The following is a 22,694-nucleotide window of genomic DNA, read 5'->3' as shown; positions in this document are numbered from 1 at the left end:
GGGTGGAGTATTGAAATCTACAACTATTATTGCAGAACTGTTTATTTCTCCTCTCAACTACGTCAGTTTTTTCTTCATAGGATTTGATGGTCTGACGTTAGGTGCATAAATGTTTATAATTCTTACAACTTCTTGCCGTGCTCCTGTGCTGTGGTGCTACACAAGCGCTCTTACTCCAGTGTGGCCAGAATCTGTCACTCACACAGAATGTCAACTCCAGTTATAGGGTGAAGTGGCAAAAGCTAAGAGATGACAGAAGTAGCCACGTAATGGCAGTAGAGGACAAGCATGCTCTATACGCCAAAAATACACAGGGCCCAACCGTAGACCTATGGGTCCTTATTCACCTTCAGACAGAGAGACCAACTGCTGACTGTACCACAGTCCTGATAGGCCATTTCAGTCTCCTTGGCATATAGATGGAGGACCATCTTTAGACTCCCTTGGGTTAGTGGGAGGATTAGTGTACCCAGTCCAATAATGGATGGAGGTAGTGATGCTGGCCACTTGGGCTATGCAAACCGGATCAGCCACATTGGATCATTCAGTCTCATCTGGGCATGTACTTTCCCATGGGCATTCACAATGGGTACAAAAAATGTCATGCAAGGCTAAATCAGAGACTTTCCAGAGCACACAGCTCTGGAGAGGGGTGTCTTTAACATACTTGTCACTGTCAATCACTAGCTAGGTTGCTAGGCAGAACCCCAAAACAAGTGAAGCTTGGCATGCTTGGTCATTAAATATATTGCCTAAGGCAAGGGCAATGCTTTCAATTTGGACAGTTTGCTGATGGGTTCTACCCCTGTACGTCTTTCAGGGCTGTAACTGGGGCTGATGGCTGATGCCACACAGTGGACTCCATCAGCTTTTAGTTGGCATGAGCCTTCAGTAACCAGGCCCAAGCATCCTCAGGGCTTCCTGGGAGGCATCTCCAGGTAGCCAAAGGCTGTCCCTGTGAGTCATCAAGGAAGATACAATGGGTCCCGGAGGATGTGGCCTCAACCTTATTGTGTAAAGAGCACTCATCTGAGTGACCAGACTTGTTGCTCTGGAATGTTCCATTTGCATTTTTTATGAGAAATCTGTTTGCCTTTCCACCTCTGTCTTTAGCATCTGAGGGGATCAATGCAGCATGGGGATACCTGGACACAACCTGGCAGTCCTCTCTAAAGCACTTCGTCTCCACAAGGGCCCAAGAGCAGGCCAGGAGCTCTTTCTTAAGTGGAGTAGAGCTGGAAGCCATGTTGTCAAGAAGTCGGTACCCTAAGGGGTGGCTGGGCAGAGGCTGCCTCCCTTTGCCAGAGGCTGCACTCAGAGTAGTTCTCAGTATCAGACACCAGATTTTCACCAAGATCCTTGGGATTAACAGGGCTCCGGGGTAGGTAGCCTGGGGACTCCCTCTCCCGTAGCTGCTACCCAGCCCCCAGGTACGTTTGGCAGATTTTCTGGGCAATTAGACACCGGGCTCAACAAAATACCTGGGTGAGGTACTTGTTGCCTCCTGTCCCCAAACAGTCCAACCAAGCCTGGGCTTCCTATTTTTGTCGTGGGGTCTGTAGGGTGAGTAACTTTTCCTTTACTGTCTCAGGAATCAGCCTCTGAGCCTCAGCCCACAGTACTCCCAAGGACTGACTTGGATGGCGCCCTGATCTCCTCAGGACTAACAAGTCGGGGTCTACTCCTAAGCTGCTGCCACCCGCTCTTCACTGGAGCCTCCTCTGGTAACTAAATTGAAAACTCAGGATGCTGCCACCATTGCTGTCACCAGTGTAGACTCCAGCCCCTCTGAGGGATTGGAACACCCTAGAAAGGGTGGCTGCCACTCACTGCAGAGAACTTTTGGGCCCAGAAGGAGTTTATTGGATAAATATCCAAAGGAAAATAAAATGGTCAGTTGCAGACAAAAGACAAAAGAAGGAAAAAAGAAAAAAAAGGGAAAATTTTAGCTTCCTGGAGATGTGCCATTCTAAAAGGTTTTGTTTAAGAGAAAATAAAAGAAGGGAGGGGCCAGGTACTCATTATGCTGCAGACAGGGGCTCCACAGGGAGGGGCTGCTGCAGGAGGGTCCCTTTCCCTCTCGTCTTTTCCTCTTATCAGCCAGACTCAGAACCAAAAATTCGGGCCTAAAGTCTACAGCAGAAAAATATCCCAGAATACAGAGGGAGAAAATAAAAGAGAATTTAATAAGTTATATATATATGTATATATACATATGTATGTGCGTACATAACTAAATTAAAACAAAAATCTATAATTTAATTTAATGAGAAAACCATGATTTTTATAGCAAAATTTTATATAAAAATTATATATAGAATTACATAAAAAACAAAAAGTACTTCCAAAAAGAATTTCTAGAACTGTGGTATAATACAAAATAAATAGTTGATGTTTGTCCCTGGTTCCTGGCACACGGCTCCTATAAACCTTGGACCCTCTGGGGTGATGAGAGTGTCTTTTGTGTACTGAGGCTATGACTCTTGGCTGAGGGCCCCTGGATAGCTTCAGGATGGGAGATGGTGTCCGGAAAGACCAAACCACACGATTACAGGGTTGGAGAACTCCACCTCACTCCCTCACCTCCTGGGATGGGAGAGAGGCTGGAGATTTTGAGCTCATCCCCAAAGACAAATGATTTAATCAATCATGCCCACGGCCATGATACTTCCATAAAAATCTCTAAATGACGGAGTTTGGAGGGCTTCCTGGCTGAACACATGGAGGTGCTGGGAGGGTAGTGCACCTCAGAGGGCATGGAAGCTCCATGCCACCACCCCACCACCCCCACCCCCTGCCCTATGCATCTCCTCCATTTGGCTGTCTCTTTACAACAAACTGGTAACAGTAATTAAACAATTTCTTGAGTTCTGTGACTCTTCACAGCAAGTTATTGAACCTGACGGGGGTTGTGGAAACCCCGGAATTTGTAGTCAGGCCAACAGACACGTAGGCAGCCTGGGCACCCCCTTTGTAGCTGCCATCTGAATTGGAGCCAGTCTTAGGGGACTGAGCCCTTAACCTGTGGGGTCTGCACGAACTCCAGGTCATATCAGGATTGAATGGAATTGTAGGACACCTAGTTGATGACAGAGAGTCAGAGAAATGTGTTAGGAAAGAGACCATGTACTTGGTGTGTGTGGTGGGGGGACCACTCAATGACAAAAAAGATTAAAAAAGGAGTGGATTGGCTTTTGTGCCTCTACAACACAGGTTCTAAATCAACTTTTGCATTGAGTAAAATGCACCAACTGACAGAAGTCCGTGGACTCAATCACTACTGGGCTCAAATTATAGTTATATCTGGGGGTCCCAATAAATTTAAACATTTCATCCCCTGTAACCTTAAGAAGCAACTAAACACAAAATAGAAGAAAACAGGTAGGCCTCCCTTAACTGCAGCCTTGCCTAAATTTGCTGTGGTCACAGCACTCATTGCCCTAGAAAGGCCGCACTGGCTGCAGATGCTCTAACATAATGAATAATCAATGAAAACTAAAATAAGCCTTTGACGTTCATAAATTGGCTTCACAGAATGAGATTCAATGAGTCTCTGTTAAAACAGTTAATATGGGCCAGTACCAGTTAAAACAGAGCCTCCAAGTATTAAACCTGATTATATAAAAACTCATTAATGAAGGGGTGATTACCCCACCTCTCTATTGACAGCCCAATGTGGCCTGCTTTAAATCTGGAAAAAATTAAGGGCACCACGTGGTGGATTACTGCAGCTTTAATGCTGTGTTCCCATCCACGAGGGCCCTCAGAGCCAATATCCAATATTATTCAATTACTCACCCTACCCAGTCAACAACCGATAAACGTGTTGCTCTTACAGGTTCGGCTGACATGCTCTGCTCAGCGCCTCTTGCAACAGCCTCTCAGCTGCACTTTGCCTTTACCTCCAAAGGGACACCATGTACCTTTTCCACCACCCTTGGAGCACTTCAGCGGCTTTGTCATCACACACAATCTTTGCAGACAAGATCCTAACAGCATCTATCATTCTCCAGGAGCACAGGGATGACATTACATTGATGACATTCTCCTCCAAGGAAATTCATTTGACACGCTCGTTATGGACATACAAGTTCAACATCTTTTATCCCTTTGGGATTCAGGTGACCACACTCGTTTACAAATTTTCTTCCAAATTAAAATCAACAGGCACTTCGCTTAGTCTCTCACAGACTCCTTCATGTAGAGGACCTCTTCTCATCCCTGTGGATTCTCTGGACCATTTATGAAGGCCATAGGCTGGCCAAGGGCTCTGATGCAAGACACTGCCCCACTCAGCCTCATGCTATAGACTATTAAAACCACAAATGAGGGCTGGCCCAGTGGCCGAGTGGTTAAGTTCGTTTGCTCTGCTTAGGCAGGCCCAGGTTTTCGCTAGTTTGGATCCTGGGCGCGGACATGGCACCACTTATCAGGCCAGGCTGAGGTGGTGTCCCACATACCACAACTAGAGGGACCCATAACAATATGTGCAACTATGTACTGGTGGGATTTGGGGAGAAAACAGAAAAAAAAAAAAAAGATTGGCAACAGTTGTTAGTTCAGGTGCCAATCTTTAGAAAAAAAGAAGCAACAACGAATGACTGGCTACCTGCTGGCCTCTTCAAAGAGCAGAGGCTTTCACAGACCCTGGGCCTGTGACCCTCCACATCCAGCTGTCCCTTATATTTTGAGTCATGGAACCCAGCACCCTACAAGCTTGGCAGAGCTTCTAAAGCCTCCCTAAGACAGGAGGGAACCAAAGCAGTGTCCCCTGGTTTATTCCACCAGCAGGACGAGTGGCTTCCCCTGTCCCCAGTGCCTGGCCAGAGGCCTTGCTGCTGGAGGAGTTCACCCCTCCCAAGACCCCTTGGCTACCTGAGAAGTCCCTTGAGATTGACTGAGTGAACAGGCAATGGATATTCGTAGACTAGGCACATGGTATACATGATGGGGCTCAGTGGACTGTTGCTTTCCATCCCCAGCCAGGATGTCCCTGAGAAAGTCTGAACCAAAGAAACAACACACCTGGCCAGACTTCAGGCCGTCGTTTTAGTCCTGGATGCCTTGGCTAGTAAGTGGCTCCATCTTCACATTTATAATGAGCTGTTGGTCCATTGTCTAAAAATTTCCCCATGTGGAATGAACAACTCTGGGAATCTCTTGCCTCACAGATACCCAAAATGTCAATCCAAATCACCCATATCTCTACATATACTAAGGCCACAACATAAGGCCATGCCAGGACACTGTGTATGCCCTTCGGAGTTACAGACATTACTCATAGTGAGCGAGACACACGTTTCACCTGTCAAAATGCACAAAGCTGGGCGCTTGGAAGAGGCTTCAATAGAACCGTCAAGTCCCTGATAGTTCCCAGACTGCCCGCGTCATTGAGACACACTGGTCTCCTCATACAACTTGTTAGAATGTTCCAGCCCAGCAAATAAGCCTCTAAATGAGTTTCTATTTAGCCTCAGGACTTATCTGTTTTCATAAATTTTCTATCTTGCCTCATCCCACAGGGTTTGGAGGACAGATCGAGGGCACATATTCTTCTGAAATCCACACATTGTCCCAGAGCCAGGTAGCTGCTCATGTGACATGGGACTGATTTGAAACTACAGTTCCACCAAAAACAAAAACAGGTTAAGTCCGGCTGCACATCGTTCTGTTGACCGTTGGTCTGTTACCCCCAGTCTAGGGACCTTCATTGGTTTGCAATCCAGAGGCCCAAACTCTCCAAATAAGCCATTGTTTCTGCCTAACATGGCAAATGTTTAGAGCCACATCAATTTGAGTGGGTACCCACTTGGAAAGGATACCCCAGTTCCACATCCCAGATGACGTCATCCGGCCCAGGAGGTCACTGCTGAAGATGACATAGCCCCTACCCAAGACCTCACCTTGCCCCCACCCCCTGTGATAGAGACAACTTCATCCTGATCTAAAATCTCTGCCCCAGTGTTGCCCAAGGACTGCATCTCCTAAGGCACAAATTGGGCACAGGACATTTTTTGATTTTCTTCCTTTGATATTAGGAGTTCTATTGTGCTCTGAGCTCACTGTCTGCTTAGCTCATGATTCTGGTGTACTCCTTGCTCTCTGCCAAAACGTACACGCCTACACTGCCGTGCCTAAAGGGGAATCTGGTAGAGGTCACTGCTATCTGTGTCACTGTAGAAATTAATGGAGATTATTACTCTCCCCAGGAGACACCAGCCTCATATCAGTCAAACCCCTCAACTCCCTGGGGAGAGGACCACTCACTCCTCTGTGCCTTCCCCTACTCCTCTTCCAGCTTATCACCACAGCCTCGGGGCTTGTGTCTTCAACTGTAAACACCATCACCATTCCTTCTTCTTAGTTACACACAATACCACTAATCATGACATATACTTTATTATCAGTTCATACCCTACAACAACATACCTGCTGGAGCTGCCACCTTCACCCAAGAAATACACCAAGTCATTATTGTCAAACTCATGCTTTCAGTAGTTTCCAATTCCACCAAGGTATTATTAGAGAGCACCCCCCCCCCCCCCGCAAATTCCAGATCTATTTTCTTGGATTATGCCATATAAATAGAAACCCTATTTGTGGGCTTCCCTACAAGGACCCCATATACCACTACTTGTGTTCCTCCATGCAAATATCATAACAAAACATTTTATTTCCAGTTTGGGGCAACTTATGCCAAACTCCCTAAAAATCTCCATGATCATCACACCAAGCATCCTTAGCATGATATCGAACAACAGAAGGCAAATTGAATTAATCATATCTTTTTATTCTGTATCTTACAATGTTTTGATTTCGTGGAAGGCTTTACAAATCTGAGGAGAGCCTCTCCTCCCAGGGTCAGTTAATTCCTAATGAGAGTAAACAACTTTACTTAGTTATAATAAACTTCCAATACATTCCTGATGTGGTTTCTGTTGATTTCAGCTTTCTCTCTGTTATTAGGATCAGAATAATCCTGACAAACCAAAATCCAATTTCATCCAATAAATATTTACTAAGTGCTTTCTGAGCTTCATGCTTGAGCTCTGAGTGAGAGATGTCACTCCCCACAATGACGATGGTGGCAAGCACATGAATGAACCACAAGAAAACAATAAATTAACTATAGTAATGGTGAAATCTGTAAAAATCAGAGAACCCAGATGAGGAATAACGAATTCTGTTGTGGACACAATGAGTCAGTAGAGAGAGAAATTACCAGGTAGATAAGGGCAGAATGGAATTTTAGGCTAAGATAACAGTTTGGCAGAGGCAATGTCACCTGAAACAGCTGGATATGTGAGGGCAGGGGTCGGGGAAGATTAGACAGGCAGACATAGCTGGAGCCCAAGGATATGTGTGTAGGGTGTGCTGGGTACTGACCTTGAAATGGCTGGGATCACGAAGGGAAAGTCCTCATACGTCAGACTGAGAAATTTGGATCTCATTCTGTAAGCAGATAGCAGATGAAAAACAATTAGAGGCTTGAGGCTGGAAAGTGAGGACATGTCACCAACAGCAATGATCAGATAGTGAGCTGTGGACTGTGCAGACCAGTCTTGAGGGCGGAAGGCAAATCATATTCACCTTTGCATCCCTACAGTGACTCATACTGCACTTTGCATAGATCACTTACTGAATGATGATCCAATAAACATAGCCCTTTTCCTCAAGCTGTTCAGTTGTCTCTTATCCAGTTGCAGACTCCTGAGAAATTCTCTCTGCCACTGGCTAGGTTAGATGTCCTCCCCCCCCCCCCCGCCCCCCAGCACCCCAGGCTTCCCTCCAACACAGCAATTACTCATGATTGAGATCCTTGTCTTTCTCCCTGTTGTCCGCCATCTCCCTGAGGGCAAAGACGATGTCACCTTGACTGCATTCTAGTCAATGACAGAGAGAGCCTGGGACATTAGGTGCTTCATGAGTGCTCTTTGGATGAATGGAAGAATGAGTGAATGACAGAATGAATGAATGAGTGGCAGAATGAATGAGGTCTGTTTGGAGGCCAGCCCTGGTCTCCTAGAGCCACCCAGTGTCTTCTTCCTCTGCCGTCCCTGTCCTCCCTGAAACAGCCCACAGCAGCTGAAAGTGCTTTGCTCTCTGAGTGGGGGAGCCATCTTCCCGGGTGCCCTCACAGGCCTGTTCAGAGCTGTTTTCTGATGCCTTTCATCTAAACACCTTCACCTCTTCATGTGACAGCAACTGCAGTTCACACGTGCGTGGTGACTCGCAACATTACTGCAGGGAAAGACCAGTTTGTCTTCTCTCTTTTTCCAGCTTCCCAGGGTGGCAGCTGTCTCTCTTTGCGACAAACAGGTTAGAGACTGAAAATCCCAAAGGCGGCCTCTCTAGGCTTCCTTCCGCCCCACGATGTGGAGATGACAGGTGTGCATACGTGTTCATAACCATATGAGATGGACCTGAATGAGAGTGTGTGTATGTATGTGTATGTGTGTGTGTGCAAATGTGTGTAGAGGTACATAGCCATCCATGCACTTCAGAAATTTTATCCAAAAGGAGCAGACTTCTTTAAAAGATGTATAAGATGTTTTAGAGTGATTTCTTTTTAAAAGAATTGTAGAAAACTAGAGATGATCAATGAATTTTCCATTTGGAGAGTTTGTTATAAAACATTAAGAAAAAATATTTTTAAAATAATGCACAAAGCTTTGAAACAACTCTATTACTTGAGAAAAAAAACCTAACTATTATTATAAGGTCGATCTTTTCAAAATTGCTGCTATGCTCTCATTTTTACCAATCACAAACAGTAATTTAATTTAACTTAGTTTAGTTTCTTTTGGTTTAATTTAATACAAAAGCATGAGTTACTTTTTAGGTGGATTCAGAAACAGAATCAAGCGGTGCATGTGGCTTTGAACAAAATGGGTCCAATATTACGGGCTGTGACCCAGGACATTCCATTAAGATAAATAAACTTTAATAGATTTTCAGTTTGCATTCACACCAAATGCTGTGCCATCAACTCCTCTCTGTCTCTATTGTTCTAAAGTCAACTTTAGCGCTATGTATCTTTGATTTGTTGTACAGGAATTCTGAAATCCCAGGACTACGGAGCATTTTGAGTTTAGAATGTCAACACTTTTCAGTAGGTCTGAGAGGAACGCTTTCTGCCACCTCCTTAGATTTTAGCTGATGTTTATTTAGCGGATGTCCTCATTTTCTGACAATCAATAAGTAGTTATTGCATATGACTTGACCCAACAAATCAATACCACTTTGATACAGCAACTCAGCATTTTGTCTGTGCAAGAGGTCGCTTTGAAGGAGGGACTGATTTTTGATCCCTTTTGGCCTGTTAAAATGCACGCTTATGACTCATCTCAGAACAAAATCGCACCCACTGGCATAATCTCTGGTTACGGGACCCACGGGCATGAACCTTTTAGGTCAAGCAACCACATGGCAGCAACACACATGAGAGTGAAATCAGCTTTTGAACTTGAAATTGCCTGTCAGTGACCAGACTGCATGAGACATGCGTTCAGCTACCAGCCTTAACCTGTGGGTGGTTTCCAATTGTGTTCAGACTTCCTATGGAACCCCAAGAAGGAAAGCTGCTCTCCATCATGTAAATTTTGGATGAAAAGAAGAATGGCATAACCCCAATGTAATTATGAGAAAATGACTAGACAAATCCCAAAGGGAAACTTTCTCAACACACCTGACCAGAACTCCTGAAAACTCTCAAGTTCATCAAAAACAAGGAACTCTGAGAAACTGCCCCAGCCAAGAGCAGCCTAAGGAGCCACTCCTCCTACATGTCATATGGAATCCGCATAGCAGGCTGGACAGAAAAGACCCTTAGGGCTTGAAAATGTATGTCTACACCAAAACCTGCACATGAATGTTCACAGCAGCTTTACTGATAATTGCAAAACAATGGAGCAAATGAGGTGTCCTACAGGAGGTGAATGGATAAATACTCTGTACATCCAGACAAGGGGATACTATTCAGTGCTAAAAGAAAATGAACCATCAAGCCATAAAAAGACATGGAGGAACATTAAAATTATATTATTGAGTGAAAGAAGCCAATGAGAAAAGAATAAATTCTGTATGATTCCAACTATATGACATTGGGAAGGTAAAACCAGGGAGAAAGTAAAAAAGATTGGAGACATCCAGGGATTCAGGGGAGGGAGGGATGAACGGTGAGTGCAGGGGATTTGTAGGGTGGTGAAGCTACTCCGTATGACCCTATAAGGGTGCATTTGTGTCATTAGATAGTTGTCAACCCCGTGATTGTACAACAACAAGAATGAACTACAATGGAAACTATGGCCTTTGGAGGATAACGATGTGTCTATGAGGTTCATCAAGTATAAGAAACGTACCGCTTTGGTAGGAGGTGTGGACAATGTGGGTGGAGCACTTGTGTGGGGCCAGGGGGATATGGAAACTCTGTACTTCCTGCTCAGTTTCAATGTGAACCTAACATGCTCTAAAAAATAGTGTCTACTAATAAAAAACAAAGAAATTATGTGAAATCTAAGGAAGTCTGCATAAGGTATGGACTTTAGCAAAAATATAGCAATATGGGCTCAATAGCTTTTATAAATATGCCAGTTAATGCAAGAGGTAAGTGGTAGGGGAACCTGAGTGAGATGATGGGCAAGGAGCTGTATTTACCATTTGTCTGTCAATCTAAAACTATTCTAAGATCTTTTAAAGTTTTTAATAGAATGAGAGGAATAGGCTGAGAAAAATAGAGAAAGAAGAGCAGGGAGTTTTCCAATGTATGGGTACATTACATCATTTCTAATAAAAATGCTAGAAGGGGCCCTCACTGAATTCTTCTCTAATTGTGTAAGGCACTATGATAAGCACTTTTCTCATATCTCATTTAAAAGTAGTACAACCCGGGCCGGCCCCGTGGCCGAGTGGTTTAATTCAGATGCTCTGCTTCAGCGACCCAGGGTTTTGCTGGTTCGAATCCTGGGCGCGGACATGACACCGCTCATCAAGCCATGCTGAGGTGGCATCCTACACGCCACAACTAGAAGAACCCACAACTAAAAATACACAACTCTGTACCGGGGGGCTTTGGGAGAAAAAGGAAAAAATTAAATCTTAAAAAAATAAAAGAAGAATAACACAACCCTATGAGGGAAGAACAATTCTCACTCGTTTACAGAGGAGGTGATGACATTACAGGTTTACGGAACCTACCTACAAAGTTTCTTACCTCCACAGTGCTTTGGTTTCTGTATCTGCAGAAATGAAGTCATAACAGGGTTCCCGTGAAATGGCAGTGAGGGAAGTTTGAGAATGAGGCCTGGGATGCAGAAGCCCTGTGACACTGACACTTACCGTCAATGTCCTCCTCCTCCCCATCATCACCATCTAGTTATCTTGGGGTAAAGTCAATATCTTTAGTCTCACTTTCCTCAATTGTCAAATGGGAGTAAGGTCCCACTGGTTTGATGGAAGGATACAATTAATTTTTCTAGGTGAATACTTCTCAACTTCAAATCCCCAACAAAGAGAAGTCTTGATGACAATAAAGCAGTAATAGGGTCTCAGGTTCCTTGCCCTCCTCTTGCCTACTTTCCTCTCTACAACATTGCTTCTCTTTCCCATATCCCCTGTGGGGTTGGTTGGCCAAAGACAATACCGTCTCAGACCAACGGAAGACACAAAACCCTGGGCTACAGATCTGCTCGCTTTGCTCTTCCTCTGGGGTCATTGATGCTCAACCAGGACGTGAAGGACAGGTACGTCTGCAGTGTCAGTCCCCTCCCAATACATGTGCAATTTCTTGTGTAAAGCTTGTGGCCACTCTAAGGTGTGAGTTTGCTCACTCTTCTGTGTAAAAGAATCCAACAGATTCCAAAGCCCCTTCTATGGCAGGAATGGCAACGGGGGTTCGGTCCTCATGCCAACACTGATGGATGGCTAGTGGCTTTCCCAGGGGAGGACTGGGGTGAAATGACTTCTGAGGCTGAGTCCAGGCTCAGCAGGAGTGCCCTGCACAATCCCTTGGCAGTGTCTGGAGGTCACGGCTCCTGGGTTGCAGATTTGTCATCTTCAACCTCAGGAATGAAGCCTTTGGCTTTGCATTCAAGATCTCCCTTTGACTTTGGGATCTTATCTTTCATCTTCTCCTGTCACAAACATTCTCCTTCAGGCAGCTAGTTCACTCACTGATCCTCAAACAGATTAGGAATAGTTCTTTCCCGTGGGATGGAAATGGCTTCCCTAATTAGCTAGATTGTACCCAGCCTCACGGATGCCTGTCTCAATAAGCTAGCCAACTAGTCAAAGGCTGTGAACTTCCACTGTGACTTATTATTAGGATTTGTTCCCATTTAGTGAGTGCCTATCACACTGTAGATCTGTTGTTTTTGTCTAGCTTTGCTCCTCCTGTGGATGACAGAAAGCTCGTTTCCTCTGGAGAAGTGCCCATCTTCTACTCCCTGTGCTTCTGGTGGGCTTCCACCACGTGTCTCTGCTCCAAGCAACAGACTCAGCGAATGTACCAGGGAGGGGCTGTCAGAGTTCTCTGCAGTGTTCCTACCGGTGCTGGGGAAAAGAAAGGGCATGTTCTGTTCTGTGACAAATGGAGGGAATTTCCCTAAGTAGATAACTAGACAGGGGAAAATGCACAGTCAGAGACAGGGAGAGGCAGAGTAAGAGAGACAGAGAGAGAGACAGACGGACAGACAGAGACTGCTTCAACCAATGGATCCATGTGTATCTGAACCAACCTCACTCCTTATACAGGGGAATGAGCCAATAAGTGTCTTGGTTTTCTTTTTCTATTCTTTGCAATCGATGAAATTGAGTTTCTCAACTCCTTATTCAAACAATTCTGAGGAAACACCCACTATAAGCCACGAACTGCTGTGGATGCTGAGAACACGGAGGGACATAGGAGAGCAGGACTGCGTCTTCTCCTCACAATTTAGAATTGAGACAGATTCAGGTCTCAGAACCATTAGACAAGGTCCAAAATACTCTCCTGGGAGGCTAATCACCAATAGACCCAGGCCCAAGTCCAGGCTGTGCCATTCAGAGCTCTGGGGCATTTGCAGGCAACTTGGGCCACATAAGCCTCAGCCCCACACAGGCACCATGAGGATCCAGAGCGGACTTTCCTCCTGGGGTTCTTGTGCAGAACAGTGATGAGCCTTTGCAAAGTCAGTTGTCCAGGAGTCAGGGATCCCCTCCATCCTGGGAGTGTGGGCCGTGGTGGGAACCCGCTGACAACAGCCTCACTGGGGCTCCAAACTCTCTCCGGTCTCCCCCGCACACTGTAGAAGGGCGTGTTTTCTCAGTGTATCGGGATGTGAATTAATTTGGGGCACGCAGCCTTAGCACAATGCTGGCACATTGTAAACACGCACTGGGGGTGGTGGTCTCTTTCTCTGCTGAACATCCATGGAATAGTGGAGGGAGTGGGGAAGGAGCAGGGGACCAATGACAACAGAGAGGAGATGACATCTGAACTGGATCTTGAAGGATGACCCTGTGTGCACCTGGCAAAGTAGGACTGGAAGAGCATTCCAAGTAAGGGGAACAGCAGGAGTAAGGGCAGGATGGGGATGAGTGCACTGAGCATGCAGGAAATGTTTGGTGAGTGACTTAGTGTGGCCAGATTAGAGTGCATGCATGACTGAGTACATGTGTGCCTGATGTGGGCCTGTCTGGAAATGAGTTTGGAATGACAGGCTGAGCCAACAAGGAAAGCTCTGCACAGCCTGGTCTAATAGTGTGCCCCCTGTTTGGAATAGAAAGATCGAGGTAGAAGTGGGGATGGGAGCAGAGGAAGGCTGAAGGGCCAGGGGAAGCCAGTGGGGGCAGTTCCACGTTACCTGCAAAGCTTAGGGACACTTCTCAGAAAAGATCCTGGAATCCACCTGTATCCTTCTAAATTTGCTTTGTGTTCTGGATGATGTAATCCTTCTCCAGAAAGAATCTGGCTGCCTCCTGAGGATCAAGATGAACTTCTCTTGTTTTCAGAGTCCACCTTCATCTCCATCTCCCTGAGGATCATGCAGCTTTATCTTGTTTACATCCAAACATCCCCTAAATACCTCACTGTGAGCACCTGTGAGTGGAGGTCACGGCTTCTCTGGGCTGGAGGTCAGGACAATCAGGCTGGTCCTTAACTGGGAAGTTTTAAAGAGGCTTGGAGTTTAGAGAAATGGCCTCCTCCAGTGCAATTCATGCAAAGACCTTTGAAACCAGCCAAGATCCACAGCTCTGGGACCTCAGAATTCTCAAAGAGGTGAATCGTGATTAGAATAAAACCACAGTTATGACCTTTGGTCTGTGTATTCTTGGGCAAGGCGGTGTTTTTGAACATTTAAATTAGATGCCCATCCAGTTTCACATACACACAGCTGCATTTTGGGACATTCCTTAAAAGTTCAGAAAGTGTGACAATACTGTGACCCATGCTCACAGGTCGTCAGTCTTAGAGCAGTCTTTGGAGAGGCAGGAATTCTTTAGTTTGCCACAGCCCCATGGCTCCCTGTTTTTCCTATCCTGCCGCTGAGAGTCACCTGCCATCTCATCACACTTGTTTTATTGTTTTCCTATAGCCCACTTAAAAAGAAAGTGAACAATTTTTATTCCCCAATATTCATGAATAGCACAGTGACAAAATACAGTGAGGTCCACGTGTTCTTTGTGCGAGGGAGTCTCCTTCTACATGCACAACAAGAAAACAAAGTGTAACCATTTGTAAAGAATACAACTTGAGACCCCATTAGCAACCAAATCAGTTCCGCTTAACTTCAGGTTAATAGCTCAGCCCCATCAATAGTTTATTATGAAACTCAGAGAGTACTGGTATTGTCCCCAATCTGTAGATGAACAAGTGCAGGTTCAGAGAGGTTAAGGTCACACAGCTAAACCAATGGTGTGTCCAGCCTTCCACCAGCTCTTTCTGGTCCAAGACTCTGCCTAGAGATAGTTGACCAGAGGGAGGTCTCTGCTCGTGACCTGAAGGCGAGCATCGTCATCGGAAATCCCCAGATGAGAAATCCCTCCTCATCAGCCTCTCAGGGCCTCAGGATGCCTCTGCCCACACAGGAACTTCAGGGGCCTCAGTGACTACAGGGACACGGACACTGAGGTGGCTGGCCTGGCGTCAGTTGCTCATTCACCCCCCATGTCTTGAGAGTGGCAGGTAGGAGGAGGGCAGAAGATGGATGCAGGGAGGCCCAGGTTGAAACCCGGGGCTCTTCCTCTTGCCAGCCCCGTGCCTTGGACAAGCCCTGAGCATCTCCCAGCTCCCATTTTCCATCTGTGAAAAGGATGAATCAGAGCTCCCCATATGATGGAGTGGATGTGAGGAGAATGCAGGGAGAGCTTCAGGAGACAGGGGCCGAGTACAGCGCACAGCAGCTATGATTGATTTTTATGTTCCCTATTATTACTCCCCACAGATATTGCTGCTGGAGTCCTAATCCCACCAGGGAGGGTCTTGGCAACGCTGAGTGGTCCTCCTAAGCAGGTCACTGGGGGAAAGGGAAGGCCTTGGAGGAAGCAAGTCTAGTACCATCCATGTAACCCCCTCCCCCAGGATTGAATCAACCATTTTCCTGCAAGAACTGCTCCTCCAAAAGGGGTGTGTCTGGGAGGAATGTGACAAAGCTGCACAGGCACGTGTGTTGTAAAACCCTGTCTGCCTGGGCTCCTATAAAAAGGGCCTCCCCTGCCTCTCACTGCAGACGAGACAGCTACCAGCCCTCAGGCTCCCTCTGGCATCTGGGATTGCACTGGATCTGCACACTCTGAGCAAGGTAAGAGCCTGGCTCTCCTGAGACCTTCATTCCACCCTTCCTCTAGCTCCCCCACGGACCTCAGGTTCTGGGGTCTGGAACCCACCAAGGACATGCGGGGCTGAAGGGCAACTCCCTGAGGAATGAGTGGGTCTCTGTCTGGTATTACCTAATCTTTGTCCCATCCTGCATTTCGGGAGCCCACCTGCCTGTGACTGTCTTCCCTTTCTCTATCCTTAGGGGAGGCCATATGCCCAGGATGGAAATGACATCCAGACCATTTTCTGGGTCTGCTGCCTTGCAGACAAGATTCTATATTTTCTTTTAATGTGGAGCTTTATAATATGAATCACTTTATCATGAACTGCACCAAACCAAACCCTGAATACTCCATAGGTTTCTTATTTGTTATCAAGATTTCTCAAGAGTAAAGATAAAGGCACAAATCCCTCAATAAGGGTTGGTGTACAGGACCAGAGAGAGAAGTTCTGTTCTACCTGTCTCATCTTGATCACTTGCCCACTATGGGACCTCGAGCTGGTTTTTTACTGGTCTGAGCCTTAGCTGTCACATCTGTTATCTGAGGGTGGTTTATTATCACCTGCCAGGAAGGCTCTTGAGTGGATTAAACAAGGTGAGACTCTGAATGCTAGTAGCACATAGTAGGGCTCAAATAGAAAGCCTATTTCTCTTCTCCTTTTAAGCGTGTTTCTTTTTATTGCCCATGGATGAAATCCATGCAGTTTAGTGTAGCATTTTAGGTCAGCCTATTTATTCAATGATATATTTTTTTAAAGCACTGACTGAGGGTTTATGTGCCCAGCACTGTGGCACAGCAGGGCTCCAGAAATCAATTACACACGATCCCCCCCTTCAACCCTGCGGTGTAAATGACTGCTGGAAGTGCACCCCATCCCCTGGTTCCGTTTGCCCAGTCAACCTGAATGAGATCCCCTCCCTTGTGCTTTTCCTTAGACTCTTACTGCATCCCAAATGCCCCCTCACAAACCCACACATCTCAGAGAGTCCCACCCCATACAGGTTTAAACTGGGGTCAGACATCACCTTTCATGTCACTTACTACATCCTTTCTCCTCGTGGGTGGTCTGTCCCTGCGGAACCATGAGTTAGAAGTCCGGCTCTCTGGAGCTAAGGAGAGTTTGCACTTATCGTTTCCAACACCACTAAAAGAACTGAGATGCAGAGGGGCAGAGCTGGGCTGGGATGGGCTGCTTGTCTAGTGATCCAGGAGCCAGAAGGATGCTTAGTCTCACAGCCAGCAGGCAGGCCTGTGTCCATGGGGATGGAGAGTCAGCGTGTAGCCCTGTACTGCTGAACTGCTGCTCTGCACTGACTCATTCACCTTTTGTCAAACAGGTTCCTCCAAGCTGAAGCCATGAGGATCTGCAGCCTCACCCTGCTGCCCTTCCTCCTTCTGGCCGCTCAGGTACTCTCGGTGTTAGGTGCACTGAAATCATTGGAGGGGCAAGGCAGTACAGAAACCAAAGATCATTGGATCCCTCTGGGTAAGCCCCAGATTGTGCAGAGGCCCAGGCAACACAGGCACTTGGTCAACGGCGTGATTATCACCCCGGATCTGGCCTCATGTACTGTGACTGTGATGGAGCACGAGGAAGGCACCGCCATGAAGGCCGTGTGCTCCCGAATGGACCATCACTTTTCCTGTGTCTTTACCGGCAACCCAACTTCCTGCATAGAGGGCTGTAAAAGCGATATTATTTATTGGAGACAAATTGCTTATCACTTGAGCTTCCAGAGGAACCTCTGTGAGGACGCCAATGTGGTCCTGAGGAGCAGGGTCTGCAGTAGGAGGTTTCCAGAATCAAATTTCAAGCTGGTGTTCTCCACTCTGATCGTTGATCTCAACCAGTGTGATAAGGACATCACCCCCTGGTGGCATATCATAATCCATGAGGCCCCCACAACAGGTACGACAGAAATCATACCGTTCTTTCCAGGGCCAGGGATCCAGACCATTGCACCCGTCCCTACAGAGGTGGTTGAAGTCACAGAGACCACCCCAACAGTGCCCATCGTGATTCAACAGACCACTCCCAAGGAGCAGATAAAAGGGAAAAAGACAACCACTACCCAGCAGCCCAAGACTGAACAGACCACCACCACAGTGCCCACCGTGACTGAAGAGACCACCCCCACTGAGGAAGTAAAAGTGGAAGACACCACCACTACACAGCAGCCCAAGACTGAGCAGACCACCACCACAGTGCCCATAGTGCCGGAAGAGACCACCCCCACTGAGCAGGTAACCGTGGAGGAGACCACCACTACACAGCAGCCCAAGACTGAGCAGACCACCACCACAGTGCCCACCGTGACTGAAGAGACCACCCCCACTGAGGAGGTAACCATGGAGGAGACCACCACTACACAGCAGCCCAAGACTGAGCAGACCACCACCACAGTGCCCATCGTGCCGGAAGAGACCACCCCCACTGAGCAGGTAACAGTGGAAGAGACCACCACTCCACAGCAGCCCCAGATCCAACAGACCGCAGCTGCAGTGCCCATCGTGCCGGAAGAGACCACTCCCACTGAGCAGGTAACCGTGGAAGAGACCACCACTACACAGCAGCCCAAGACTGAGCAGACCACCACCACAGTGCCCATCGTGACTGAAGAGACCACCCCCACTGAGGAGGTCAAAGTGGAAGACACCACCACTACACAGCAGGCAAAGACTGAGCAGACCACCACAGTGCCCATCGTAATGGAAGAGACCACGCCCACTGAGCAGGTCAAAGTGGAAGAGATCACCACTACACTGCAGCCCACGTTGGAACAGACCACCACCACAGTACCCATCGTGATGGGAGAGACCACGCCCACTGAACAGGTCAAAGTGGAAGAGATCACCACTACACAGCAGCCCCAGATCGAAGAGACCACCCCCACGGAGTCATTCTACAATGAGGTTACCACCCCCAAACCCAACTGTAATGATGACTCAGGCGTCAAAATCAAGCAGACGATAATCTACCAGTCGCCTCACGATGTGGGCCAGAAGACAGTCCAGCAGAGTACCCTCAACGACTATGACGACTCAGGGAGCGCCTTCTGAGAAATCTTTGGCACCGTGATACAGGACCAACAATTGTAATGAGGCAAGGGCCATTGGAGCCAGTTAGGAGATGCCATGGCATTGGTCCTTCTGCACGCTTTGAAGCTCTCCAGGCTCTCCATGAGATAGGTAGGAACATTTGTGCTGTGGGAGTGCAGCTGATTTTTAAACAAGGTTTGTAATTCTGTGTTTGTGTTTGGAAATTGCTATGTATTCCCTCCCTTGAATGTGATCTTCAGAGGCTGTTTACCTCAGTGTATGTTTTCACGGCCCACAATGCTGTGTGTATATGAGCATTGAGGACCAGTCTTTGGGCTGAACAAGCCAGAGTGATAATTTCAGTGCGATGCACTTTTTCCCGAATTAATAGACATTAAAGCTTTTCTTCAAAAATATGTTCAGCATTATTTGGTTTCTCTGGATATGGTTCCAAAAGAATTCATAAGCAGGTACCATATTTTGGTGGAAAACATTCCTTAGGAATGACTTCCTATTCCCCACCCATCTTAAATCATCCCCAAAGGGGACCCGTTCCAGCATCCCTTTCTTTCAGTTTTTGTCCACTGGACTGTGGTGTTTGATGCTTACTGAACTCTAATAATTAGGACCCCTGATTTCAAGTGGGACACCTGGGGTATGGGGTGATAAAGACACTTGTCAGGGTCTCACAGATGGTAAGAGGGGAGCCAGGAATTGAAGCCAGGTGTTCTATAAGCCAAGTCCTAAGGCAGGAGGAATGCCCTCCACTCACTCAAGTCAGAGCCCATTACCACTCACCATAAGCCGGACTCCTGACCTTGAGGAGCTCATGTCTGGCCTGTGGGGGAGGAGCTGGGGTAAGTAGAGTGCCTGTGATGAAGACTCTAATGGAAGGGGAAAAAGGCAGCATGGAAAAGCAGAGAGAGGAGGCAGAATCTGCTGAAAGATCTCATGTTGAGGTTCCTGGAGGAGGTGATAGCAGAGCTGGATTTTGGAGAGAGCCTCTTTGGGTAGGAAATGGGGCAGAATGGAGGTACTTTTGACAAATGACAACATGTCTTACAGCAAAGAGAGGAGAAAATCCTAGAAAATGGCAAAATTCCTAGAAAATCCAAGAGATGTGGCTGGAATGTGGAGGGATGCAAGGATGACACTGCTACTAGCCAGTCCGACATTAGCATAAGAAGGATTTGGATGTGTTTTATTTGAAAAGTTAGAGAGAGAGGATGATGTGTCCCTAGTGCCTTGTCACAATTCCACTAAGAGCACAAAGTGAGGGGCGCGAGTTGGTAAAAGCACTGTTTTTTAGAGTCTCTGTCAATGGCAGAGAGGAATGGCAGGTCGGGTGGTAGAGTGGCTTGATACACTCACCAACCTACCAGGACCTACACTGAGGGTTGTCAGTAGCCAATCCAGAGTGTGACAGGCTCAGAGTGACATTTGGATATCATCACCAACATCATCAACACTAACATTTGTCTCCGACTTGTTATGCGCCAGGCACTGTGTAAGCTCTTCCCACGGAGTATGCACGCATTCATTCACCCCTTCATTCAACACATAATATTGGGCACTGACTCTGCCAGACTCTGTTCTAGGGGCTGGAGATACAGCGGTGCACAGAGGACAGGTGCTCTGCCCCATGGAAATACCAGTGAGCAAAGTGATGATAAACCCACAAGTATACAAGTGATAGAGAGGAAGAGTAAAGGAGGGGAAGGGGGTAGAAGTGATGAAGGGTAACCAGTCTTAGATGAGATGGTCAGGGGAGCCCTCTCTATGGAGGTGGCTTTTGAGGCTAGACCTAAATGAAGTGAGGAGTCAAGCCAGGTGACTCTCTCAGGTAGGCATGTTCCAAATGGTGTGAACAGTCAGTGCAAATCATCTGAAATTTAATTAACTTGTTTATTTATTACCTACTATGAGCTCCTACTATGTGCCAGACAATGCTTTGGGAGTAGAAAATAACAGCAAAGAAAATAGAAAAAAAATCCCACTCTGTGTGGTGCTTCTATTCCAACGACTGGATCCTGCTTGGTGTGTTCAGAAACATCAAAGACTGCAGTGTCCTTGTAGGACAGGGCCTAGGACCCACCTGTGCACCTTACCCCCATTCCCAAGAGAACTGAACCAACATCCCGGACCCTCCCCAATCTCCTCCTAGCCACACCTCAGGAAGGTCATTTTCCCTTAAGGTCCACACAGATTGTCAGCCCTCTGACTCCCCTCCCCCAGTGAGACATCTCAATTCGATGCAATCCTGAGACAGGAAAAGACTGTTAAACGCTTCCAGGGGTCATTGCACAATAACCCTGGTCTGGTCTGGGTGATGTTGACATTGGAGAACCGACCAGACCCGCAGCCCTTTTAAGATCCCCTCCAGCCCAGGAAGCTGATGGATCTTCTGCTCACTCATGACCTTCAGCCACCGGCAGAGCCGTGAGGAGGTTTACTCCAGCGTGACAGAGTCGGCTGGACCTGGGCTAGAGATTTGCCTCTCCTGCTTCCCACCCAAGGCCTCTGGCTCAGTTATGTAACCCGTCTGAGCTCAGGGACTCATCTCGACAGTGGGGATAGTGAAACCCTCTTTAAAGGTGGTCATAAGACTGACATTGGCTGAGAAATCTAAAGCACCTGCTGCCCCACGACTTCCATAGTAGGTGTTCGAGACAGACTGGTTGTGGAGGGAGGTCAAAAATTCCTTTTGCAAACTCTTTAAATGTGACATTTTTTTTCCTAGTACAAAAAAGCAATGGAAACCACCATATTGACCACCTGGTATGTGCCAGTGACTCTGCCCCATTCTCTCATTCAATCACCCGATACCCCCATCTGTAGCTGTTATCACCCTCTTTTTCTAGATGAGGAAACTGAGACTCAGAGAAGCTGAGCAACTTGCCAGGCTCAGGAGGCCTAAACAGGCAGACCCTGTGAGAGACCCAGGTCGGGAGGTCCCCAAGCCCTTTCTGCCTCTCAAGCTCACGATTTTCTACTGTTAATGAGAGATGAGTGACATTTGTGGTCTTTAGATGCAAGCCAATCAATAAAGTGAACTGGTTGCCCCAGTCCTTCCACATATACATCCCCTGCGATGCCCTTATAAAGAGAAAGTTCCAGAAGCTAAAGCTTCCATTTCTGCTCAGCCTCCCATCACAGTCACATCCCAAGCGAATGTTTTAAAAATGTATCAGAAAAAATTTTAAAGTGAGATCATAACCTTTACATTAGCTTCTATCCAAGTTTGCACTCTATATTTTCTCTCCGAGGACTTTCTGGATATGAAGAGAGGAGCCAGCTTGTGTGTGTGTGCATATGTGTGTGTGTGTCCCTTAAGGAATGATTCCCCTTGATAGCAAGAGACGGGTAGCACTGGCTCTGTGCGGTAACTCACAGCTACAACAGCGCCAGCTTGAATCACCGGAATCTGGCACATCTCACTGGCCCTCCACCTATCCACCTCCTTCCCCATTCCACCTCCCAAATTGCTTTTGGCCAAACAAACAATGGAGGCCTGTCAGCTAGCTCTGGTGGCTGCCGGCAATCCTCGACACACCTTGGCTTGTACAGCATCTCTCCAATCCCGGCTTCTGTCATCAAGTGGAGCCACACCTCTTTTGGAGGAGCAGTTCCTGCAAGAAAATGGTTGATGTAATCCTGGGGGAGGGGGTTACTTGTGTGGCATTAGATTTCTTCCTCCAAGCCTTCCCATTCCCCCATGGGTCTGCTTAGGAGGACCGCTCAGCCTTGCAAAGACCCTCCCTGGTGGGATTAGGACTCCAGCAGCAATATCTGTGGGGAGTAATAATAACAAGCATAAAAAATAATCATAGCTGCTGTGCGCTGTGCTCGGCCCCTGT

At 47.1% G+C, this 22,694-nt stretch overlaps 1 protein-coding gene across 1 annotated transcript; it reads left to right on the top strand.

Annotated features, from left to right (window-relative positions):
• Positions 1-15,619: 15,619 nt before the first annotated feature.
• Positions 15,620-19,253, top strand: LOC103544489 (chondroitin proteoglycan 1-like). Its single transcript, XM_008511327.2, has 2 exons — positions 15,620-15,779; positions 17,136-19,253. Exon 2 carries the CDS (start codon positions 17,155-17,157, stop codon positions 18,856-18,858), a length of 1,704 nt encoding a protein of 567 aa, XP_008509549.2. The 5' UTR covers positions 15,620-15,779; positions 17,136-17,154; the 3' UTR covers positions 18,859-19,253.
• Positions 19,254-22,694: the final 3,441 nt, after the last annotated feature.

Source organism: Equus przewalskii, chromosome 3, assembly GCF_037783145.1.
Source record: "Equus przewalskii isolate Varuska chromosome 3, EquPr2, whole genome shotgun sequence".
NCBI lineage: Eukaryota > Metazoa > Chordata > Mammalia > Perissodactyla > Equidae > Equus > Equus przewalskii.
Note: the sequence above shows the minus strand (reverse complement) of the source record. Positions and strands in the feature narration are given on the sequence as shown.

Coding starts and splice junctions, on each gene's coding strand:
- LOC103544489 (XM_008511327.2), top strand. CDS start 17,155: ATGAGGATCTGCAGCCTCACCCTGCTGCCCTTCCTCCTTCTGGCCGCT.